This window comes from Xenopus laevis, chromosome 9_10S (genome assembly GCF_017654675.1).
Source record: "Xenopus laevis strain J_2021 chromosome 9_10S, Xenopus_laevis_v10.1, whole genome shotgun sequence".
NCBI lineage: Eukaryota > Metazoa > Chordata > Amphibia > Anura > Pipidae > Xenopus > Xenopus laevis.
Window position 1 is genome coordinate 48243636 of NC_054388.1, and position 26672 is coordinate 48270307.

The following is a 26672-nucleotide window of genomic DNA, read 5'->3' on the forward strand; positions in this document are numbered from 1 at the left end:
TTACTATGGACACAGATAGGCTCCCAATAATGCTCCATCCTATAGGCATCAATAGAATTCAATTAATGTTTTCTACTATGGGCACTGATAATCTCCTCATAGTGGGAGCATTATGTAAGTTGTTACTGCACTGTATGAATCCGCTGTTGGCTTTCCTGTGCCTGTTCCAGATATGGGGGCTGCACTGATCCAAGCCTGACCTACTCAATTGCCAGGCTGCATGTTATAACATTGGAGCAGGAATAGTTTGTAAGGGGTTAATCCTGGCTCAGTGCAAAGAGAGAGCTGAGCTGATGATCCCAAATATCTTCCTTACCCCTGGAGCTGGAGCCTGGATGAAGGTCAGCCTTGCATTGAAATATGTGGTTGTCAGATGCCTCTGAGACATATGAGATTTCCCTGCCTTATTGGGCTTCAGTTGCTCTAATGGAGAATCAACTGGAAAATTACTGGGACAGGGCAGGGATGGGACCCCATTTATGAAATCCCTACATACATTGTCCCTTTACACTGAACATCTGCCTCATGCAGCCACTTCCCAAGTCGATGAGGCAGGAGGAGAGTGAAACTGTCGGCATGTATCACTGGAGGAATCCAGTAAGTGCTCAGAGCTGAGTCCTAATGGAGACAATGTTCTGTTTGTCTGTGCTTGTCTGTGACTCTGCTCTACTTTGGGGATTTGTTGTAACTTGTGTTCCTTACTGGGATAAAAGCCTTTAAGGATCTAAACCTTCTGCCCATTTGGTGCCTTTTTCCAAATCTCATCCGGTGAAATTTTCCTGTGCAGAATCAAGCCTATCCCTCTTCCCTGTGCTTTGCCCCCATACTGCTTCCTGGTTGGGTTATGGGTGTTCACTTACCCCCCACTGAGTGGGAAGGTGAGAGGTAATTTATTGAAATGATATATTTTCCAACAAGGGGTACGTTATTTATTCTAATACACAAGTTTTAGTGAGTCATGTGACAAAAATGACATCACTACTCACCGTTTATAACTGATGACATCACTAGTCATCATTTATAAGGATATAATTGACAAGATATTTATTGCTTTTGTGTATTATAATTGTATAAAAGCATTCCCTATACAACAGTGCTATTTCTACTTTAATCGGCCATAGTCAACTCCAACCACAGAGCTGCAAATATAAATGATAAAGGGTAACTGATCCTGTAGTTGAGGGGTAAGCATGAGGAGGTAAGTAGGAACCATTGGGACATCCCCAAAATCGTTACCCTGGGTTTCCAGACAGACACTGTGAGTTAAGGGTTATTTAAATTATCAATGGGGATAATGAAGTGACTTTCTCCTGCTGCAGAACATCCGCTCTAAGGTGGAACTGATGGTGTCGGAGAGCCCTGAGGATCTCAGCCTGAGTTTTACTGCCACGTGTCAAGACGGTGTATCGTACCCAGGGGTCAAGAAGTGCGGAGACCTAAAAATTGGTGACACTGTAAGTTTCCTTATTAAAGCTCAATGTTCCCGAGGGCTGCCTGTTCCCTAGCACTTGTTCTTTTTGGGGAAGTCCAGATGCATATTATGGAGGTATTTGTTATAAACACATACAGTAAAATTAAGTTTTATTGTATTTAAGGGTAGCAGAAGGAGTCTATATTTCTACATGAAATGGCATCACTTTATGGCTGTCACAATTTGGCAGCATATATAAATAAAATATATGAACTATTGTCTGGGTTTGATGTTCCTCAGCAAAGAACTCACAGCAGACTGGGAGCAAAGAATGATTGGTTCGGTTGTACAATTTTGGGATCCTTTAAATCTACAAGCAGACTTGCAGCAGGAAATTAAAGTGTTACGTTGGGGTGCTTGGTAATATCTCTGATGATGTTCCCCTTTAAGGCATTGAGTGAAATAATTAGGCTTGGAGTTCAGGTTAAGTGTGTGTGTGTGTGGGGGGGACACAAACTGACCTCACAGTAGATTTAACATTGGAAGAATCAGATTCAGAAGCGGAGGAAATGTTTAGCTTCTGAGTGATTTTATCTATATGCTGGATTAAATGTGCTGCAAATAAATCATACGCTGCACGATCCCTGTGAGAGAGCTCTCCCTCCCCTGCTGTAAATCACCCCTCCCCTGCATCCCCGCTGAGTCAGCAGTTGTGTCGCTCCTGGTTATTAAAATCTCCCCTGGCTGCCGCTGCCAAGATTGTGTGCAATCCGTGAGAGGCATGAGGTCAGTTATGTGAGGGGACATGGTACATCTGGGTATGAAGTCACGGCAGAGCCAGTCCAGACTCAGGATGCATGGGAACAGAACATGCCTATAAGATTGCAAATAGAGAGACTCAGGTTCCAGCACTCATTTTGGGCACTCATGATTGTTTCTAATAGTACAGTGACGGCTGGGACACAGCTTGACTCTTGTGGATGGACTTGTAGTTAAGTTTAGGATAAGATAGATTGTTAGTTAAAGGCAGGGCCGCCATTAGAAACCACGGGGCCCCGTACAACAAGATCTTTGGGGCCCCATTCACCCCCGATCCAGCCCACAACACAGTTAAAAGGCCACACAGACATCAGCGCTAAAAACGGTAAACCTCCCACACACACAAGTTATAAAAAGCCTTTGATGGTCAGGGCCCCCTTTAAGTTAAAAAAAAAAAACTGGCACCAGGGCCTCCCATAAAAGTTTTTTTAGAAAATTGGTGGTCAAGGCCCCCCTACAAGTTAAAAAAAGAATTGGTGACCAGTGCCCCCAGTGCCCTTCAAGGCCGATTAAAGTAGAAATAGCACTGTTGTATAGGGAATGCTTTTATACAATTATAATACACAAAAGCCATAAATTAAAAATAACATTGGCACCAGGGCCCCCTTACAAGTTAAAAAAAAAACATTGGGGTCCCAGAGAATATTTTCCTGGATTTTACACCATTTTTTTCCGGTCCCCTAAAGAACATAAAATGTGGGTTTTATTGTATTTCTATTATGTGGGATGCCTTCAGTAATCGTAGGGCACCATACTACTACATTAGAAGAGCCCTCCCCCCAGGAAGCATCAATTACTAGCCTACTGGTCAAATGGGCCCCGTAAGTGGTGGGCTCTGCCAACAAGTAAAATGGGAAAAATGCCCATGCAAGCTTAGCAGCACCCATGATCCACAAACTCCCTCAAAAAAACTACCCCTTTCATGGCCTGCAAAACACACTGTTCAGAGTTGCGGCCTTCCTTTGCCACAGGTCCCCTGACTGCAGTACCCGCTCTATCCTCAGATTGTTGCCCGGTTTATTTTAAATGAATTGAATACAGTGATACGACTTGTGCATCCAGGGGTCCCTATGGCTCTGTATGGAATGCATTGTAATGCTGTAAGCACTTGTATGTACAGCAGTCCTGTTACTCCTGTAAGAGATTTTAGTTTTCTAGTTAACAGATTCTTGTGTCCAGAATGGAACTTTATCTCAGCTGAGGAATTTTTGTAGCTTCATTAAGAACATGATGTATTATTGCCCTGTGAGCTGCCCCCTACACTTCCTTGTTTATGTGCCAGTCCCTTCCTCCTGTTTATTTGCTCCCACGGACTGGTTTCCCAGATTTGGCCAACGGAGCACACACCCTTGGAAAAATAAACTGCGACAAACGCAGTGATGGGGGACAAACTGTATTTGTTTAAAGGGATCCTGTCATCGGAAAACATGTTTTTTTCAAAACGCACCAGTTAATAGTGCTACTCCAGCAGAATTCTGCACTGAAATCCATTTCTCAAAAGAGCAAACAGATTTTTTTATATTCAATTTTGAAATCTGACATGGGGCTAGACATTTTGTCAATTTCCCAGCTGCCCCTGGTCATGTGACTTGTGCCTGCACTTTAGGAGAGAAATGCTTTCTGGCAGGCTGCTGTGTTTCCTTCTCAATGTAACTGAATATGTCTCAGTGAGACATGGGTTTTTACTATTGAGTGTTGTTCTTAGATCTACCAGGCAGCTGTTATCTTGTGTTAGGGAGCTGCTATCTGGTTACCTTCCCATTGTTCTTTTGTTTGGCTGCTGGGGGGGGGGGAAAGGGAGGGGAGTGATATCACTCCAACTTGCAGTACAGCAGTAAAGAGTGATTGAAGTTTATCAGAGCACAAGTCACATGACTTGGGGCAGCTGGGAAATTGACAATATGTCTAGCCCCATGTCAGATTTCAAAATTGAATATAAAAAAATCTTGAAAATTTTGAATTTTTTTTTTTCCATGACCGTATCCCTTTAAATGATCCCTTTAAGGGTATTTTTCTATTTCTCTCTTCCAGCAGGAGAATCAGCCAAAGTCCTTTCCAGGCAGCAGTGCTGTCAGGCTTTCCCAAGCGCAAGCAAATATTCCCCCCACTCATGGAATCATAACCTGTGCCTGTATCATGTAACAGGATAGTTGGAGCCAGTGCCATTTTCACATTATGGGGCATATTTATTCACATTTTAGGGCTAGTCCACACGGGGAGATAGCGACGCGTTTGCGCTCGCGGCGACAAAGCGCCGCAACAGTCGCCGCGACCGGCACAGGCGACAGTTTTGTATGGGCGCCTATGTAAAAACGCCTGTGCTAACCACACGAGGCGATGCGCTTTTCAACAGTCGCCTGAAAATGCCTCGCCAGGCTTTTTCAGGCGACTGTTGAAAAGCGCATCGCCTCGTGTGGTTAGCACAGGCGTTTTTACATAGGCGCCCATACAAAACTGTCGCCTGCGCCGGTCGCGGCGACTGTCGCGGCACTTTGTCGCCGCGACCGCAAACGCGTCGCTATCTCCCCGTGTGGACTAGCCCTTAGACAAACTTCACCAGTGCAGTTGTTCTTAGCAACCAATCAGATCTTTGGTTTTTTTTTTCTAACTTTTATATGACTATTTCAATCTAATTGTTGATTGGTTGCTATAGGCAACATCACCAGTGATGTTTGTCTCCAGTGTTAATAAATATGCAGGTTCTGTTTACTAGAGGGAGCTATAGGCCACAGGTTGTATCCCCTGCTTTCTCATTTGACATCCCTCTGCTTCCTTCCTGCAGGTGTCATTTGAGGTGTCAGTTGAGGCCAGAAACTGCCACCCCCCTGGCACAGAGCACACATTCACAATCAAGCCCGTGGGATTCCGTGACACGCTGGAGGTGACTGTCACCTATAACTGCAGTTGCAGCTGCTCCCAACAGGTGGAGACAGCGAGCAGCAAATGCAGCAGCAATGGGACCTACACTTGTGGTGTCTGTGACTGTGACCCTGGCTTCCTGGGGGCCCGGTGTGAGTGCGGAGAGGAAGAGATCAGCAGTGACGTGTCCCAGAATACCTGCAGGGAGGCCGAGGGGAAGACAGTGTGCAATGGCCGTGGCAGGTGCCTGTGTGGCTTGTGTGTGTGCTACGAGAGTGAATTTGGCATCATTAGCGGCTCCTTCTGTCAATGTGACGACTTCTCTTGCGCCAGGTACAAGGGCGTCCTGTGCTCAGGTAAGTCACTGTCACTCCCAGCCAAATGTATAAATACAGATACTGTATACAGAGTTGAAATGTTCTTCTGTTTGTGTTTAATGGCAACAGACTGACCCATGTGAAGCTGAACTCCCTTTGTTTGGGTCTGTGAGGAGGCTGCCCCCCCCCCTCAATTACATTCCTGGAATTTGGCAGCCATGGAGGGTTCATAGTGGGTGACTGGTTCAGCTCAGTTTGTTGTTATTCTCATGAAACAAAACAACTTTACTTAACCGCAGTCAGCTTGGATTCCTCTGGTGGGAGCTGCCTAATGGCCACGGTATGTGGATCCCACTAAAGGCCCAAACAAGAACAAATAGATATTGTAACCTCAGGACCAGTATGTTGGGGTGGTGTGGGCGACCCTGGGCCAATAAATACCGCTAAATACACAAGCAAAAGCCTAAACTGTTTAATTTGGAGCCTCTGTACCTAAATGCAGGGCCACAGTCATTGCAGCCATTGGTTGGCACCAGTTGGCTTATCAAGCTGTTCTAGATTCAGCACCATATGTAAGAACAGAGAGCAGGAACAAATTTGAGTTCCCGACCCCATAAATAAGGAGGTGATTGAGCACAGGATCATTTCAGATATAAACTATAGTTGTGTTTCTGAAGCAAACACACAAGTTTTACCAGTGCAGGGCAATACTATATTATATTGTCATTCATTTAATACACTTTCATTTTTTAGGAGTTTCCCCTGATCACAAGAGCTGACGCTCCTGGGTGGGTGGGTGTGGGGTAGTTGTATGAGCAGTAGTGAAGGGCAATATGGTGTGTATGAGGAACTGTAAGTGCATAGGGCAGGTCACTTTGAAATTAGTAAAACTGGATGGGGGTTAGCTGCAAGTTCACAGGACTGTTTGGAGGGGTAAGGGGGCAGTTTATGGGGGCTACTACAGGGGTTTGGGGTAAATGCAGGAGGGGAAACACACAGGGTTATAGAAAGTAGAAAAATAAGCTTAATAGAACAGACGTCACATGACTGGGGGCACCTGAGAAACTGACAATATGTCTAGCCCCATGTCAAATTTTAAAATTAAATATAAAAAAAATCTGTTCTTCTGAAAAACGGATTTCAGTGCAGAAGTCTGCTGGAGCAGCACTATTAACTGATGTGTTTTGAAATCAAACATGTTTTCCTCTGACAGTATCCTTTAAATAAAGTAGTTAGGAAGTTCAAAAGGGGTAAAAATGGAAAACGCAGAAGGGAAAGAGTTCAGATTTTGGCTGCAGTTGGCAGAGACTGGAAGTGATTTCCTGCCTAAGTAGACACAACCACAGATGTTCCACAACATAATGTCACGTTTGTTTGGCCCTAGCACTGCACAAACAACAACTGTCAGTTCTTGGAGAATCTCATGGTGTGGGTTGAACTAAGGGAGCCCTTTGTATCCTATTCATTTTCAGCAAATCCCCCCAGGGGCAACTTTCTCCCTATAATTTTGTGTTTAGTTCAGAAACTGCATTTCATTATAGTCACTTCTCATTTCTCGTCTTTTATTTGTGTAGTAGCGATTCACACTCACTCACACTCACTCATATACACAGTCACACACGCACTCATTCACACGCACACACTCATGCACACCTACTAATTCTTTTCTCACACATTTAAACCCATGTTTGCTGTTCATTTTTAATTTGGGAATGAGGGACAAATTCCCCCAGATGTTACTCAGGGGTATAAAGCTAGGAAGAAATGTTATAATTAACCCAAAACATTATGAGAATGCTCACTACCCACACCCTCTTCCTCTTATTACTGCACTTCTTGCTCGTCCTGGGCCTTCTCATATCCATGTGCTGCTGTAAAGGTTGGATTTTCTGAATTTCCAGATTAGTGAGCACTGTATATTGGCTGTTTTATACTCCACCCACTGATTTTACCGATAACCAAAGCTCAGATTGGGGGGTTACTCACCGGTCCTGCCAGGAATGGGAATCTTCATGTGGCCTATGGCAGGACCTTATTCTTGTGCTGAGCACAGGCCTAATAAAGCAAGTGTTCTGGTCAATATTCCACTGGGGAATTCTGGGAAACCTTCTGGGAAAGTGTCATATGACCCTTTTTCATTTGTAGATGTTTGTTTTGCACTTAGTTATAGGAGACACTTTGTGGTTAATTTGCTGACGCACGGGCGTCTGAATCTCGACTGGGCCACCCCCTCCATGTGTGTCATTCATTCCTTTGGAACTGGGCAGGAGGTGCTGCAACCGAAACTGGCACAGAAGTTCCCTTTAATCTGAATAACAGAAATATAAACAGCAATAATATATTACTTGTTCTCCCTGCTCCAGAACTCGGTCCAATCACACCTGTTTAACCACCAGAATCTTGCCCAGTGATGTCTGTATAACCCTAGAACTAGGCCCAGTAACAGACGTATAACCCCAGAATTTAGCACAGTGATATCTGTATAACCCCAGAACTTGGCCTAGTCACAGTTATACAACCTTATAACTTGGCCCAATGATGTAGAAACTGCACCAGTTATGTCTGTATAACCCCAGAACTCAGCCCATTACATAATCCCATAGCCAAGTGATTGCTGTGTAACTCCAGAACCTGACCCAGTCACAACTTTATGGCCCAGACTTTGGCCCAGTGATGACTGGAAGCTGAAGGGTTTCTAGCTCAGATGGGAGGGAGTGGGAGTTTAGGGTGAGCCCTCAGCAAGACAAGCTATTTGCCACTGGCATGCAAATGAGTTTGAGGTAATGTTGGGACTGGTGGGAGGGGGCCTCTGTGTAATTATTATGCAGGATTAGTGTTGAGGAAACCACTTCTTGTGCAGCTGAGAGTGTAAAGGCCTCTCTGAAAGGGGGAGGACACCCCACTCTAAATATTCAAGGCAGTCCTTATTCTCAGCGGGGCCTGGTGCTTAACTACTGGCGGAGGCCCTGTTTGTATAAACCTAGGGTGTATCCATCAAACATACAGACTCCATACAAATACTGACTAATACAGGAGCACTGCTTCATAGAGCTTACAGTATAGCTGTGAATCATAATAAGAATTGTGGTTATGTTTCACAGGTCACGGAGAATGCGACTGTGGAGAGTGCAAGTGCCATGCTGGCTACATTGGCGACAACTGTAACTGCACCATAGAGACCAGAAGTTGCCTCTCTGATGATGGCCAGATGTGCAGCGGAAAAGGCAACTGCGTCTGTGGGAAGTGTCAGTGCATTGAGCCGGGGGCTTTTGGAAAAACTTGTGAGAAGTGTCCCACGTGCCCTGATGCCTGCGGAACCAAAAGGTAATTTGTGTGACCTCGTGGGCTGTGTGTGGCTGATCATTCCTGGTCTTTATTGTTGTCGCGCTGTGCATGAGTATTAGCTTGGTGCTACAGTAATAAATTCACCCTCCTATACACACACAGTATTTCTATATCTCCTGCAGAGCTTCCACACTGTTCAGTCCCCTGCGATTGTGGCCGGTGCCTAATATTTGCTCTCATTCTAGGGACTGCATTGAATGCCGACTTTACCAAACGGGGCGACTCGCTGATAACCAGACATGTCAGAAGCTCTGCAAAGACGAGATCATCACAGTGGAGGAGCTCAGTGAGTAGCAAGTGTGGCCCCAAATGTTTTCAAGCAAGAGGGAAGGTCAAAGAGAATCTTCTTTGTTGGCTGTGACTTCTTTGTTGGCTGTGACTTGCCACAAAGGAGGGGGATATATACTTGTATTGAACACAAGGCAAGTAAACAGGGCTTGCAGTAAAATATCCTCCCTACATTCCTATAAAGCAGCAAATCTGTGTTTGTAAATAATGGACTCCTCTTTATCAGTAAACCTGAAACATAGGTAGCAGCCGGGAAGGGAAGGACATAAGCTGGCCATAGACACAAAGATCCGATCGCACGAAGCGAGGATTCGTACGATTTTCGGACCGTGAGTGGAGAGTCCCGACATTTTTCGTCCCGTGGAGATCAGTCGTTTGGTCGATCGGACAGGTTAAAAGATTTCTGACAGCTGCCGCTAATTTCTCTGCATGTATTGCCGATCGTACGATTTCAAGATGGTCACCAGCTTTTGTCAGACATAACTTTCGTACGATTGCTGTCAGGGGCAGAACATCGGCTGATCTGTTCTTTAACTACTTTATTTGATCGGAATGGTTAGTGGCAGGTCGGGAGATGGGGAAGTCCGATCGTTTGAGGATTCGAACAATCGCATCTTTGCATCTATGCCCAGCTATATTTATATGGAGCTTGTGATCAGACTATAGCATAAAGGTAATAATGACACAAATCCCTCAGTATTGTTCTACTCCAGGCATTTAGATAAGGAGATCATTGTACAGGGGGAAATCACTAGGAGGAAGAATCTGATTAAATACCTTTAACCTTCAGTTGCTTTGAAGTTCAAAGGAGCAGAGATTGAAGTAAAATAAAACGATTGTTTGCTCTGTTATGCATGACTTGGTACAATTAATACTGAACCACACAGTGCTTATTATTAGGGAACACTGCTCCCTTAATTACAATGCATAATTTTGTTTCTTGCTTGTTGCTGTGACCTTGTTGAGTATCTAATATGTTTAGACCTGGGCCCATATGGTTTTGTTTAGCCGACATATGACTGTAGAAGTGTCTGCACGTTAGAAACAGCTGGTGCGCCCACAAAATCTCCCAGGTCTCTAACACACACATCTTGCTCAGTTTTACCTGCTCTTCCTACACAGATCTGTATAAAGCCACACTCCCCTGTGCCAAAATCAGGAAGCCTGTGTGTTGCAGGGATGGGGAGCTGTATTCTGATGTGACCCAGATGTTTATAAGGAGAAAAGGTTTTACATACAAATGAATGAAACCTCCCATGTAGCTGAACTGGAAGGGATGGTGAGCGAGGGGGCTGCAGAGACCATTGGGGTACTCTGTGTCAGATATGGTGCTTGTCTATTTCCCAGGGATAATGACTCTCAGGCTGGGCTGGAAAATCAGTTAATTGGTTTCATATCCTTAAAGTGGGCAACTACATGCCATAATTCCCCTCTATTGTGTTCTTGTTATATGCAGCACTGTGGGTTTTCCTTAGATAAAGGATCTGGTTCCCATAAAACATTATGCAGCACAAATGTGCCAGGGTCTGGTTCCTCTGAGTTTGCCAGTGTTTCTTATTGTTCCCACTAATCCTATAAATCTCTCCAGGCTGCAGCTGGATAAACTGTAGAAACTCTGATAGATCTAATAATATATATGACTTTTATATGAGTTATTCTTGCATGGTATAATACAGGGGTCGCCAACCTTTTTTACCCGTGAGCCACATTCAAATGTTAAATATGTTGGAGAGCAACATAAGCATGCAAAAAGTTCCTGGGGGTGCAAAATATGGACTGGGGTTGGCTATTGGGAGTCCCTATGTGGACTTGCTGGCTAAAGAAGCTTTGTTTGGCATTACACATGTTTTTTATGCAACTAAAGGTTGCTTCCAATTCCAAGTCTGCTTATTCAAAAATAAGCACCTGCTTTTAGGCCAGTGGGAAAAACTCCCACTGGGGATTATGGGAATTGCAGTGCAGTATCATCTGACTATCAGTGTCCTCTGCTGTTTCCTTCAACAACAGTATCTTCCATAACATTAAATAATCCAGTCTGTGGATTGAGCAGGATACTGTGTCATATGATTTTCAGAACCTGTCTCTATTTCATTTGCATGTGGGAGTGTATTTCCTGATGCTAGTGTGCCTGTCTCTACTTCCTTTGCACAGTGAGTGTATTTCCTGGTACTCATGAGACTGTCTCTACTTCCTTACCCAGCAGTCCTGTCTTGCTTTATGGCAGACTTTATAGACTCTAGATTGGGGGGTCCTCAACCTTTTTTTTATCCATGAGCAACATTCAGAAGTAAAAAGAGTTGGGGAGCAATGCAAGCATGAAAAAATGTTCCTCGGCGCTGCAAAATAAGTTTTGTGCCATTTGGTAGCCCCTATGTGGACAGGCAGCCTACAGGAGACTCTGTTTGGCAGTTGACCTGGTTTTTGTACAACCAAAACTTGCCTCCAAGCCAAGAATCCAAAAATAAGCTCCTACTTTGCGGCTGCTGGGAGCAACATTCAAAGGGCTGGGGAGCAACATGTTGTTCACTGCTCATTGTTGCCACTGGTTGGGGATCATCTAGATATACACTTTCAATCAGAACTATAGTCTCACAAGGTTCATGCCAGGATCACCGCTGCCTGTGATACCTCTGCATGATTTTAATCAAAGGATGGGGCATATAAGCTTTAAAAGGAATAAATCTAGATCTCTGTTCTGATAGGAAATGATAGCCCCTGTAAACATGGGGTAATCATAACAAGGCAGTATGAGCTGGGCATCCAACATCCCTCAAATGGTTGGCGAATTACAAATTGCAGTGCCCCCTGGTTGCATGGTGCATTCCTTTTCACAACCCACAATATACTAGCAGGAGATGGAAGGGGTGAGAGTGGGGACATAATGTTATGGTTTCTCTGTACAAGTCAAGGGGGCCCAGTTACAGAACATGCTTCTACCCTGAAATAAGAAAGATAAATATTGTGGGGCCCCTTTATTTACAGTATTTGCGTGAGGGTCACTTTGCAGAACTTCAGCACTTCAATGTCTCTCCATTCTAAGCTTATACTTATACTCATGCTTATCTCCCACCCAGAGAGTATTATAGGCAGATACCAGTTAGTTGTGCCCTGTATTTGTTATATGTGCCCATTTTGAATGGGTCGAGTCAGGGCAAACAATTGGAGGAGGTATCAATGGGAAGGAAAGGGAATGAGACCCAGAAGGAGCCAGACAAATGGAAAAAGGATTCAGTAGACAAATAGGATTCAGAAGAGAAATATATAAGGGGGGAGGATGGGAGTGAGTAAGGGCAAATAGTTGGGGGGTATAGAAATACAAAGGTGAGGGGGGGAGAGACAGAAGAAGAGAGGAGAAGGGAAGGGATTAGAGAGAGGAGAGACTAATGGGTAGAAGAGAATATAGAAGGGGAGAGAAGGATGGAGGAAAGTAAGACCAAATGGGCGTAACTACAATTGAAGCAGACTGGCTGCAGGGGGGGGGGCAGGAGGTATAAGGGCCAATATATATATATATATATATATATATATGTGTGTGTATGTATGTATATACAGTATATTAGTAAAACAAGACAACCTCTGGATATGTTGGGGGCCCTAAAATGAATTTGCTGTGGGGCCCAGTGACGAGTTGAAAAAAAAAGTAGTAGATGAGAGACGGAAGGAGAGGAGTGATTTGTGTGTGCTGAGCCTGAGGTTCTCTGTTAGGGTGCCATTACTCCAGTCCAACATTGACCTTTACAAACTGATATACAATGGGGTGACAACAATCCCAGTGCAAGAACAGCCAAGCCAATCAGATGGGGCATTTCTCATCTCTCTGTACCAGGAGGTTAATAGTGGGAGCTGGTGAGTGTTACCTGCTGATCCAAACCCAGAATTCCTCACAGTAAAATGGAAATTGTAATGCCATTCTGATTCCTTTCTATTACATTGTTACCCTGCTGTGCGGGGGTCCCCCAAACAGATAATAAAGGAGGTCATTCCCTGCAGTTTTGCATTGGGGTAATCTGCAGAGAATGACCCCATCTATTATCGGTTTGGGGAACTGGGAGATACTGGGGTAGCTAAAGAATGCTTTTGTGGCTGGCAGATACTGGGAACTGGGAGATATATTGAGTAATTTGGAGATGCTGGAGTAACTAGGAGATACTGTGGGAGATACTGGGACACCTAAAAGATGCTGTTGTGACTGGGAAATACTGGCGTAACTGGTAGTTACTGGGGGTAACAGGTTGATCCTTGGGTAACTGCCTGGGAGGGCTAATTTTCTGCATTTGTTCCTCTCATCCCAGGCACTGACAATCCAGAGGTGGCTGTGTGTATTTACAAGACAGAAAGTGACTGTGTCATGCGATTCACTTACTCTGAGGAGAGTGGCAGATCTGTCCTGAGGGTCCTGAAGGAGCCTGGTGAGTGAGAAATGGGTTTGTTTTCCAAGGATTTCCCCAATGTCTCCCCCTGTGTGCTCTCTGTCTGATAGGGAAGCAGAAGCCTATGTATAGTGATTGCTGACAGATATTTGAGGGGGAGGGTTTACAGGATAACTGTATACAGGTTTGAGTCGTGTCATTAAATTCTCAGCAAATATTGATCATGGCACAAGCAGCCATACTCCTATGTACTGTAATATGCAGCGCAATCTGATGTGATTCCATTCCCTTAGGGGGCATTCAGCGGCTGGGGGGGGGCAGGGGACCAGTATACAATAGGTAAATTGAACACTGACTGTGGCTTCAGTAATACCCGGAGTCCGTTTATGTAAAGAACCCAAAAATTCACACCCAATACTGGGCACAGCATGAAGCCTTATGGGTCAAGGGACAGGATGGAGTCAGATTGGGGGGCCTGTGCATTGTTAGTAAATGCTGGAATTTGTGGGTCTGGCATGAGAGAACTTGCACCCCCAGGTTTTTATCCCCCCCCCCCCATGAAGTGCAGGAATTCCTAATGGATCAAAATGTGAAGAAGCTGATCTACCACCAATGGCTGAGATATAATTAGGGTTGGGTCAGTTTGGAAAAGATAGATAAAAGTAGAAAGAAGGTTTTTAACACAGATATCGGTTCAGCTGGAGGATGCAAGATTAACACCTCAAATGATGTTCCTTTACACTGGGGCCCCCAACTTTCTTTATTGCCAGGAGCCCCATACTCCAGTCAGTCTGTCTGAGTGTGTGCTAAGCTTGCTGTCTGTCTGTTATTATTGGTTTCTGGACTACTTAACATGACACTACATTTCATTCTCACCCTACAGAATGTGCCAGTGCCCCTGATACCCTCACTGTACTGCTGGCAGTTGTGGGCAGCATACTGCTAATAGGCCTCGTCCTTCTGGCAGTCTGGAAGCTGCTTGTTACCATTCATGACCGACGCGAATTCTCCAGATTTCAAAGCGAACGTTCGAGGGCCCGATATGAGATGGTGAGATGTGCGGCATGTGCTTATAGCTGTGGCAGTACCCGCAGATACAGATGTGTTCAGAATAATAGCAGTGTGTTTGAAAAAGTGATTAAAGCTCAAAATCTTTATAATAGCTTTTATTTCCATAGACGCAAATGCATTGGGAACACTGTACATTTTATTCCAAATCAAAACATGAAGAAAAATTTATCAAAGTTGTGTTAATTCCTTTACAGAAAGTGAAGAAAAGTGGATATTGGGCTCTTCCAAAAAATATCAGTGTCTGAATTCTTATTTACAAACTCATTCACTGTATAAACTGAAAAATGTTTCAAGATTTTGTAGGGATGCACCAAATCCACTATTTTGGATTCGGCCGAACCCCCAAATCCTTCACGAAAAGTTTGGCCGAATACCGAACCAAATCCTAATTTGCATATGCAAATAAGGAATGGGAAGGGGGAAACATTTTTTACTTCCTTGTTTTGTGACCGAATCCAAATTCTGCTGAAAAATCCCTAACTGAATTCCGGATTCGGTGCATCCCTAAGATTTTGCTTTACTTTGAATCACTGAACTAATATTTAGTTGTACAGTATAAGCAGTGTTTCTAATAACTGCTGCACATCTGGGTTGTATGGAGTCCACCAACTTCTGGCACCTGTTACATTCCACAATTCTGCTGCATTTCTTGGTTTTGCCTCAGAAAAAGCTTTTTTGATGTCACTCCACAAGTTTTCTATTGGATTAAGGTCCGGGGATTGGGCTGGCCACTCCATAACATCAATCTTGTTGGTCTGGAACCAAGATGTTGCTCATTTACTGGTGTGTTTAGGTTGTTGTCTTGTTGAAACATCCATTTCAAGGGCATTTCCTCTTCGGCATAAGGCAACATGACCTCTTCAAGTATTTTAATGTATTGAAACTGATCCATGATCCCTGGTATGTGATAAATAGGCCCAACACCATTGTATGAGAAACGCCCCATATCATGATGCTTGTGCCACCATGTTTCACTGTCTTCACACTGTACTGTGACTTGAATTCAGTGTTTGGGGGTTGTCTGACAAACTGTCTGCGGCCCCTAGACCCAAAAAGAACAATTTTGCTTTCTTCACTCCACAAAATGTTGCGCCATTTCTCTTTAGTCCAATCAGTGTGTTCTTTGGCAAATTGTAACCTCTTCAGCATGTGTTTTTTTCAATGAAGGGACTTTGCGGGGGCCTCTTGCCGATAGCTTGGCTTCACATAGGCGTCTTCTAATTGTAACAGTATCACAGGTAACTTTAGATCTTCATTGATCTTCCTGGAGCTGATCATTAGTCTTTGCCATTTTTTGCCATTTTGGCTATTCTTCTACCCATTCAAGTTGTAGTTTTCCAATTTCTTCCACTTCTTTCAGGTTTTGGTTGCCATTTTAAAGCATTTGAGTTCATTTTAGCTGAGTAGCCTATCATTTACTGCATTGTATATATGTTTTACTCTCTCCAATCAACTTTTAATCAAAGTACCCTGTTCTTCTGAACAATGTCTGAAACTACCTATTTTACTTGATTTTCAGAGAGAAATCCAATATAGCCAGCATGCACAACATTTGTTGCCTTCCTTCCTTAAAGGAGAATTCAACCCTTTACCACAAAAACCCCTACCCCCACCCCACATGGACCCCCTTCCTCCTCCCCCCAGCCTAGCTGCCCCCCAGGGAAATGCCCCTGTCATGCCGAGCTTTCCTTGGCAGACATATCATATGCAGGTATAGAAATAAAACACACACACACTGATCAATATTAGAATAACATATTGTAAGAAAATTAATAAATCACCGATTGAACACAATGCAACGTCTAGCCGAGCTTCCCTTGGCAGACTTTTAAGAGGAACATCAGCTGGGGACCCTGGGCCAGGTACAGCGAACTCTCAAAGCTAGGTCAATCGGGCAAGGTTCTAACCATGTGCATGAAATACAAAAAGGAAATGTTATATTGAAATAATACAAGAAATACAAGAAGGAAATGTTATATTGAAATAATAACAAAGTAATAGATGGCTACACGCCCAGAACTGTGACCATGAGAATGGCCATGTTTATATGTTACGAGTTAATTAACTCAACTCCTGCTGCTCCCTTATTCCAACTAATGCTAATACATCCATATAAGGAGCCATATTGGATACATTTGATCACACTCATATTCATATATGGCCTGCCATGTCACATTTGTATCACAGCCCTTAACTTTTTAATTACCCCTCGGTGCAGATTCAGACATCGGAGTTCACCGCAGTCATCTTCCGTGCCTTCCTGTCTTCTTCCGGTGCTTCAACAATTTCCGTCCATTTCGGCACATGCGCAGTTGTCGCAAACTGGTACATTGTTCTAACTGCGCATGCACCGCTTGGCCAGTCTCCGTCTCAGTTTACCGAAGACCCGGAAGATGGCTGCGGTGGACTCCGATACCTGAATTTCCCCAGGGGGGCAGTTAGGGGGAGGGGGGGTCTATGTGGGGTGGGGGGATAGAGATTTTTTTTTTTGGTAGTAAAGGGTTGAATTCTTCTTTTGAATAACGGCCGAAATTGACACCTGTTTTTTTCACAGAATAAATGACCTCACTAATTAAACTCCACACTGCTATTATTTGGAACAGGCTATTATTATTTTGAACACTGCTATTATTTGGAACAAGCCTCAATTAATGATTCAAATACACATAATCAGCAGCATGCATGTCATGACTGTTGGGTCTGTTGGTTTTCTATTACACCTACTAGTACATTATTTGCCATAGAGAACAGTGATTGATCAGGTTAGTGATGTTAGACTGCTATTATTCTGAACACAACTGTATAACTATTTTCCTTCTGATGATGGTAGGAATATGTTGGGTACTAATAAGAGTCCCCCTGTCGTCCTGAAAAAAAAAGGTTTTATTTGCCATCAGAAGGCATTCCTCACTGCACATTGGGATCCACCAGATCTATTTTCTCAGCGTTTACCTCCGAACCAAAAAGTCTGGCAGAATCTTTAACTTTAAAGGGGAACTAAACCATGCTCCGTTTTTAACCACTAGGTCCCTGCCCACAAGCACATGAATGTGACTCCCATAAATTGTATTAATGATGGTTTCCTTCTCCCTTCAGGCATCAAACCCTCTGTACCGGCCAGCTGTCTCCACACACAACGTAGAGGAGATGTACAGCATGCTGAGCAAGTCCTATAATGGTACCACATAGGGACTGGGCTGAGATGGAGCGAGGCACTGGCACAGCCTGGGAGTCTTGTGGGGCCCAGCTTATGATTAAACCAGCTCTGATCCAGTTGGGGGATCAGGAATTTGCACATATATGGGCTCCCCGCTGGGTAGTTCTGCACTGTCCTGGCACAACAGCCAGCTCATAGACACAAGCCAGGATTCCTATGACTGGACCTTGCACACAATCAAGTCTGATCCAGAGATCTTCCCCTTTCTACTCTTCAACTCCTTGAAACCTTTATGGAGAGGAATGTGCACAAGGGGGAGGGGGTTATGTGGGGCAAATGAACTATTAGTTTAAGCCCAGCTTTGGGAGTGAGGCATGTACAGCACCATCTGGATCAGTATCAGGTTGGATAGGAGCAGAATTTTGGTGCAATCATTTCTTACTCATTGCAGAATTTTTATAAATAAGATTTTATCTATTAAAAAATTGCCAGACTTTTTTGAATTTGTGGCCAAAATTTTCTTTAGATTTTATATTAGAGATTTTAACTAATTCTGGTCTGAGTTTGGCTCTGGATCGATAGGTACGTTTAGCACATGCCGGATTACTGACCCTGAGGTTTAACCTCCTGGGGTAGAATCAGCGGTAACTGCCCTGGCCTCTCATGTTTGGGGGGCTTATTGTTTTATAAGAGAATATTTGGACTTTTTGCCATTTTTGTAATAACCTTAAATTAATAAAGAACAGAAATCCTTGTTTTTGTCTTTTGGTAAGAGGTCCAATAAAAGGGGACGTGCTACCTCATTATCCTATAAATACAAAACATTGGCACGGCTTCGTTCCCTCTATGCTGAACCTTATGCCCTTTTGGAATGGGGCAAATGACTAATGGGTACAAACACCATTGGAGTCCCTCATCCAATAAGAAATTCCCAGCACCCTCAGCTTCCATAGAAAATCCCTCTCTGTTTTTGTTAGTTGCCCTCTTGGGGTAGGGGTGGCTTTGGGTGAGCTTTAAAGGGGTTGTTTGCCTTTAAATTAACTTTTAGTATGTATGTAGAGAGGGATATTCTGATACAATTTGCAATTGGTTTTCCTTTTTTATTATTTGTGGTGTTTGAGTTATTTAGCTTTTTATTCAGCAGCTCTCCAGTTTGCAATTTCAGAAATCCAGTTGCTAGGGTCCAAATTACCATAGCAACCATGCACTGATTTGAATAAGAGACTGGAATAGGAGAGGTATAAATAGAAAGACGAGTAATTAAAAGTAGCAATAACAATACATTTGTAGCTTAATTGTTAGCCATTTCTTTTTTAGATGGGGTCAGTGTCCCCCGTTTGAAAGCTGGAAAGGGTCAGAAGTAAAAGGCAAATAGGTCAAAATGTATAACATATAAATAATGAAGACCAATTGCAAAGTTGCTAGGAACTGGATATGCTGTAACATACTAAAAGTTACCTCAAAGGTATGTATGTATGTATGTATATTTTTATTTGTAAAGCGCTCCTTGAGGGCAAAGCACTGTACAACAAAACAATAAATTAGTAGAACCGTATATACCCGAGTATAAGCCGAGTTTTTCAGCATCCAAAATGTGCTGAAAAAATCTACCTCGGCTTATACTCGGGTCAGCGGCACCCGACCCGAGTAGCTGAGATTGCAGTCAATTTTAATCATTCCTATACCAACAGTACACTTGGGGAGAGACTGCAATATCCCACAATGCCCTCTGTTGGTTATATGAAAGAATAACAGTGACTGCAATATCACACAGCGCCATCTGTTGGTTGTATGAAAGAATAACAGTGACTGCAATATCACCCAGCGCCATCTGTTGGTTGTATGAAAGAATAACAGTAACTGCAATATCACACAGCACCCTCTGTTGGTTATATGAAAGAATAACAGTAACTGCAATATCACACAGTGCCCTCTGTTGGTTATATGAAGGATTAACAGTGACTGCAATATCACACAGCGCCCTCTGTTGGTTATATGAAAGATTAACAGTGATGGCAATATCAAACAGCACCCTCTGCACATGGTAGTGGGACAGTGGGACAATGCACACAGTAATCCGTTTGGCAATTCTCTGTCACCATCAACTTTGCAAAGAAGTCCGGTTGATCGCTGGGGGGGTCGCTTTGGCAGAATGTGCGCTGCTGGGAGACTGGGCTGTAGTTGTGTCTAGGCTTATACTAGAGTCAATAAGTTTTCCCAGTTTTTGTAGGTAAAATTAGGTACCTCGGCTTATACTCGGGTCGGCTTATACTCGAGTATATACGGTAACAAACAAGGGGTCATTGGAATAAAAAGTAACAATAAGTGCATTATTAGAATACAAAAATATAAAATATAATTACAATGCAGATTAAGTGCTCAGTGTCAAGGAAACAAAAGGCTAGAGAACCCTACCCCGTAGGGCTTACAGTCTAAATGGGAGGGTAACATACAGACACAATTCAGAGGGGTATTAAGGTGCTGTGGGTTACAGTTTGTTACACTGTTCTATAAGTGCCAGTTTAGGTGTTATCCAGGTGCTCCCAAAGGTAGTCTTTGAGTTTTGTTTTGAAAATATTGAGGGAGGATTCTCTCCTGAGAGATTCAGGAATGGCATTCCAAATATAAGGAATAGCAAGAGAGAAGGGTTTGATACGGGAAACAGCAGTAGTAGTGGGAACCATCCCGTTAAAACTCTGGGACTCATATCACTTTGCCCACATCCATTGGCAGATATGGGAATGTTCAAAACTTCCCTGGATATTTGTTTGTCTACAAGGGGGGGGGGGAAATAAATATTTTCAGAGGCTTCTTTGTCATCCGCAAGTCTTTGTAGCAATGCTGGCACATTTCAGCAGGTTTCCTATGTTCACTGCATGCTCCCCCTTGTGGCAGTAAGAAGTATTACCAATACTGTTACTATTTGAATTCAAATATTTTCCCTTAACTGCTGTACAGGGGCATTTTCTGGTGATTAACAGGCCTGGGGCAGTGCTGGACATGAAGCTGGTTAGTTTCTGGAAGTTAAAGAATAAAACTTAAAAGAAAGAAGTTACTAATGCAATGAGTGAATCCAACAGTGCAGCCAGTCAATGTACTGGAAAAATGTATCAGTGAGGATCTAAGTAGAATAAGCTCCCAAGTTCCTGATTGCAATTCACTTGACAAGAGGTGCAACATGAAACTATGGAACCAACTGCTCCTCATTCATTAACCCCGTGTGCCAGGAGCCACCCGCTGTCTGCTTTTTCCAATGACGCTCAATCTGGCCCAGATGCAGGGCACCACCCTCTTAACCCCAGGGGGAAGGAATGAGCAGCTGGCGTTGTGTCCTGGCACATCATATGCAATAAAACGTCTGCAGCACTCCTAGCAAGATGATTGATAGGCAGCCGATATATCCAGGAACTGTCCCTTAAAGGGAAAAAAGGAGAAAACAGTCAGCATGACATATAGGTAACTTCAAATGAAGAATCATTTTTTTAAAAGAAGTTTTTTTGGTGTCCGCTTCCGTTTAATGTAACTAAAATGTTTCACAAATAAAATGTGCAGTGATACTGAGTATTAGGGTATTGCTGTGAATGCCCACATTACAGAGAACACACACTCATACTACTCCCAGCAGTTTACATGTGTTTCTTTTCGTTCTCATGACATCAACAGTTGCTCACTTCCAATATCCTCTATTATACAGATGGAAAAATAGATGGTACTAAATAGTTTGTGTATGTTTAAACTAACTTGTGTATGATAGAGAGTAGTATATAGAGAGTGATATTCTGAGATCATTTGCAATTGTTTTTTATTTTTATTAATAGTTGTGGTTTTGTTCAGCAAATTTGCAATTTCAGCAATCTGGTTGCTAGGGTCCAACTTACCCTAGCCACCATGCACTGATTTGAATAAGAGACTGGATTATGATTTGGAGAGGGCCTGAATAGAAATATGAATAATTCAAAGAAGCAATAACAATAAATGTGTAGCCTTACAGATCATCTGATTTTTAGAAGGGGTCAGTGACCTCAACTTGAAAACTTAAGTGAACTTAAAGGTGAACCACCCTTTAATTTAACAAAAAAGAAAGTAAGACAATGGATTGGAGGAATCACAAAAGAAAGGGAATACAGACGAAGCACCTTCAGGTGTTCAGGCTGAGGAACATTATGACCCAATTCCCTTATCTTCAAATAGATTTCCCTCAGTATCCTAGAGTGAGTGCAGATTTGGAGGAGCAGAAACCTGAAGAGGAGGAAAGACAACGAAGTAGGTAGTTTGCAAGTTCTTGCAATGCCGATACTTCCTCTTCTGAGTTTGAGGAAATCGATCTGTCTTAATAGGAGCAGCTTCCATCCAGTCTCTCGGCAAAAGAGACCAGATTATGTAATCTACAGGTGTGTCATACAGCCAAAAAGGAATAGACATGTTGCTTCCTAGTACAATTGAGCGGTAGTTCTTTTTGAGACCAGTAAGGTCTCAACCACCTGTGTTTTACCTTTTTTGGAGGCGTGTATAGAATTAGGCTGTATTTTGTTAAAGGGGTCGTTCACCTTCAAGTTAACTTTTAGTATGTTTTAGAATTGCCAATTCTAAGCAACCTTTAAATTGGTCTTCATTAAAGGGGTTGTTCACCTTCCAAATACATTTTTTGATTGTTCCCCTGGAAATAAAGACTTTTTTTCAATTACTTTTCATTATTTATTTTTCACTGTTTTTACAAAATCTAAGTTTAACGTTGAATGTTGTCTCTGGTGTTTTCAGTCTGGCAGCTCAGTAATTCAGGCGCAGATTCTTAACTGTTACAATTTTGCAATATTTATTGATACATTTCTGAGCAGCATCTCTGGAATATTAGCGACTATTTTATCAATTCTAACAGCTGCCTGTAATGACACTCAGCAGGGACAAAGATAACAAATGTATCCATTTAGAACAGTTTATAGGGTCGGCGACCCCCGACCCTGAAGGTGAAAAATTACACTTTACACTTCAATATTAGAAAAATGGTAACAAATAGAAGGTTATTGGAAAAAGTCGTTATTTCTGGAGATCTATCTGAAAACAAATATGCATGGAAGGGTAAGAAAAGAATTAGGGCTATTTGTCCGCGGTAGCAGCTTGGCTGGAGGGGGGAGGAAGGAGAGGGTCTATGTAGGGTAGGGGGGTAGGGGTTTTTCTAACTTTTGGGTTTAATTCTCCTTTAAATTAACTTTTTCTATGTTATAGAATGGCCAATTCTAAGCATTTTTTCCAAATGGTCTTCATTATTTACTTTTTATAGTTTTTGAATGATTCGCCTTTTTCTTTTGACTCTTTCCAACTTACAAATGGGGGTCACTGACCCCCATCTAAAAAAAAGGCCCGGGCCTAGGGCGGCACATTAATGCACCTCACCGGGAGAAGCAGAACAGTAAAACTACGCACGTCGGAAGGGGCGCAAGAGGCAGCTGGCCTCGGATCGCGTAGTTTTGAAATCCGGAACTGTGCGCATGTGTGGGGAGGGGGAGGAAGTGCTTGTGGGGGAGGGGAAGTCGCAAGGGGAATGGGGGCGGGTATTTGATGCTCTGGCCTAGGGGCGGCCCAAAAAGAAATCAGTCCCTGGCTCTGTAAAGCTACAAATGTATTGTTATTGCTTCTTTTTATCTTATCTTTGTATTCAGATCCTCTGATATACATATTCCATTCTCTTATTCAAATCAATGCATGGCTGCTAGGGTAATTTGGACCCTAGCAACTAGATTTGCATTTGCTGAATTGCAAACTGGAGTGCTGCTGAATTCAAAACTAAATAACTCAAAAACCACAAATAATAAAAAATGAAAACTAATTGCAAATTGTCTCAGGGTATTACTCTCTACCTCCTACTAAAAGGTAATTTAAAGATGAACAACCTCTTTAATCCTTTCACTGCCAGACAATTTGGCACTTCTGGTATTTGTATTCCTTTTTGGACCCCAAAATGCAAATTGCTCATATAACTGATTATATGTAATTTCAGATACTCCAAAACTAGCTGCATTTTAATTGAGGTAAATGTGCAAAAACAGAAAGAAAGCATTGTCCCGAATCCAAAATGGATAAATGTCTATAAGGGTCCCAAAATTAAAATTCCTTATATGATCTATCATTTCTGTCATTTCAGACACGGCAAAATCTGTATATTTAATACAGTTTATGTGGTGAAATTAGCAAAACAGTTAATTTACCCCAAAAAAGCCATATATTTTTTGGAAAATATTACGCCAAAGTAAAAGCTTTCAGTTTTGATTACAATTCAATTGTCAATTTTGATTACATTTCTGGAAATCACTTCAAAATTTCCAATTTGCAGCATCTTATCTCCTATATATCATTAGATACTGAGATAAAATGCCGTAATGTATGCCATGGGTCCATTGAACAGTTTGAAACCCATTATTCATAGTTTTATTGAAGTACATTGGAACAGTTTAAAGCCCAAAAAGCATATGATTTCCAACTCAGCTTCTGAACACCAAGCCCCCTGCCTGTGTATTATGTGCCATCGTAAGACCTCCTGACTGTACAAGGACTTCCAGAAAATCATATATTTTTGGAAAGTACACATTCTGACATATCCAACATGGATAAAGATGGCTTTTGACATCAAACTACCAAACTGCATAGCTTTTCAAAATGCATTAAAGGGGTCGTTCACCTTTAAGTTAACTTTAAGTATATTAGAGAATGGCCAATTCTAAGCAACTTTACAATTGGTCATCATTATTTATTTTGTATAGTTTTTAAATAATTTGCCTTCTTCTTCTGACTCTTTCCAGCTTTCAAATGGGAGTCACTGACCCCATCCAAAAACAAATGGTCTGTAAGGCTACAAATGTATTGTTATTGCTCCTTTTTATTACTCTTCTTTCTATTCAGCTCCTCTGCTATTTATATTCCTGTCTCTTATTCAACTCAATGCACGGTCATTTGGACCCTAGAAACCATATGGCTGAAAGTGCAAACTTTTGAGCTGTTGAATAAAAAGCTAAATAACCCAAAAACCACAAATAATAAAAAATAAAAAAACATTTGCAAATATTCAGAATATCATTCTCTACATCATACTAAAAGGTAATTCAAAGGTGAACAACCCTTTTAAAACGAATTCGCAAATCAATGAAAAAAACTTAAAAAACGTTTTGACAATGGTCAGAATACCTGATCCGAGTCATGCTGTAAAATAAACCACTTTTAGGTAAAAAAGACAAAAGCAGCAGCTGCAGAAGGAGCCATTCTGGTAGATCCTTTGCCTGCCAACATGTACAGTATTCTATGCATGCTTGGCAGGCAAAGCTTTGAATACATTTTACAAAAACAGCATGCATTTTAGAAATGTTTCCTCTTTGTTTTTGCTTGTAGTATCTGCACTCATACCCCCCAGTAGAGTTCAGCAGTAAGTGAATCTGGAAGGCACCTATACCCTATACCCCTCTGCCAGAAGAGTACATTAGGAAGTGAGTATAACAGGCACCTGCACTCCTATACCTGTCACTACTACCATTGGGCATCTTCATGTAAAACTATTATGTGGTCGGTGCCCTAACCCCTGTCAGACCTCCCAGTGCACCCATACATTTTCATGCTGGGGAGCAGGTTATCAGGGCCTGAGTAAAGTAGCTATGGCAGCTGCATGCACTCCTACCCCCAGCCAAAAAGTGTAGCAGCTACTTGCACTCCAACGGCCTCTCAGTGCAGAAGAGAGTGAGTGTGGTCGGTAGCTGCACTCCAGTCTTCTGACAGTAGAGGGCGGCAGAGAGTGAGTGTGGTCGGTAGCTGCACTTCAGGTGCAGGTACAATAAATGTCATGTGAATGAATACAACGTGTCGCAACTACTCGGTACATGGGGAGTATTATAATATAGGGCAGATACAGTGGAAGAGAAGTCACACGCAATGTATTATTCACTGCAAACGCGCGTCTGTAAATTGATCACATATTATGGTACATAAATACAGAAGCCAATTTGTCGTTTCTCCCCCTCTGGCCTGGCCTGTCCGTTTGAGCACCGTAACAATGGCATTGGGTGAAAGTAACGGCGGGCAGTCAGAACCAAGAGGAATGAAAGAGAGGCCGGGAGGGGAATAGTCGGTGGCTGGTGCAGGACGGGCAGTGGACAGTGCAGGGAAGGGGCGGGGGGACGAGCTGGGGGAGGGGCTCGGCTCAGCATCTTTTTCAATGCAAAGAAGGGGACTGCGGAGAAGCACACAAAGGGGAAGCTGCGAGCTGTCATTTACTACCTGCAGGGGTTACATATTACCTACAGGGGCCACACACTGCTGCAGGGATTACATATTACATACAGGGGCCACACACTGCTGCAGGGGGTTACATATTACATACAGGGGCCACACACTGCTGCAGGGGGTTACATATTACATACAGGGGCCACACACTGCTGCAGGGGTTACATATTACATACAGGGGCCACACACTGCTGCATTGAACACACTGACACTGTAACACACATATACACTGCTGCAGGGGCCACACACTGACACATATAATACACACACACACCCACTTCCAACCTCAGTGACAGGCAGTTTGCATTCAAGGGGCACACACACTGCCACGGAGACAACTACCAGCTCACACCCACATTTCTACCCTGATACCCTCCGGCACTACCCCCTCTCCCAGTCCTCTGTTGCCCAACACAAAGAACAATACAGCCCCATGTCCATCATCCTGAGGAGCACACACTTTAACCTATACACAAAGACTCCACTCACTACAACTCCCATCACCCTCCACAGGGGGACACAGACTCAAGGACCTGCCGCTGGGAATGGATATTTGATGGTGTAGCTTGATACTTCCTGGACTAACCAGTGACAGCATGAAGAGACCCCTGTCTGTGAGGATGGTAAGTAACTGTCCCTTGGCTGGGGTAGCAGACTGCATGTTGCTCATGAGATGGTTCTTTACTGGGGGAATGAGCTGGGCTGAAAATTACAAAGAGAGATAAAATATGACACTAATACCCTTTAATACCTCCAGCATTTTCCTCAAACAC

At 43.0% G+C, this 26672-nt stretch overlaps 2 protein-coding genes across 4 annotated transcripts in view; both read left to right on the plus strand.

Moving 5' to 3' along the window:
- Nucleotides 1-18391, plus strand: part of itgb5.S (integrin subunit beta 5 S homeolog) — a 40343-nt gene extending 21952 nt beyond the window's left edge. For all 3 annotated transcript variants that reach the window (XM_041577953.1, XM_018238657.2, XM_018238658.2), the window contains 7 exons: nucleotides 1320-1454; nucleotides 5013-5445; nucleotides 8508-8730; nucleotides 8937-9037; nucleotides 13332-13448; nucleotides 14293-14459; nucleotides 17577-18391. In XM_041577953.1, coding sequence (XP_041433887.1) covers nucleotides 1320-1454; nucleotides 5013-5445; nucleotides 8508-8730; nucleotides 8937-9037; nucleotides 13332-13448; nucleotides 14293-14459; nucleotides 17577-17669 — 1269 coding nt within the window. In that variant the 3' untranslated portion in view covers nucleotides 17670-18391. The remainder of the gene's footprint in view (nucleotides 1-1319; nucleotides 1455-5012; nucleotides 5446-8507; nucleotides 8731-8936; nucleotides 9038-13331; nucleotides 13449-14292; nucleotides 14460-17576) is intronic.
- A 7428-nt stretch (nucleotides 18392-25819) lies between these two features.
- Nucleotides 25820-26672, plus strand: part of LOC108702891 — a 30683-nt gene continuing 29830 nt past the window's right edge. The window contains exon 1 of the mRNA XM_018238660.2: nucleotides 25820-26522. The gene's annotated coding sequence lies outside the window, so the exon portion shown is untranslated. The remainder of the gene's footprint in view (nucleotides 26523-26672) is intronic.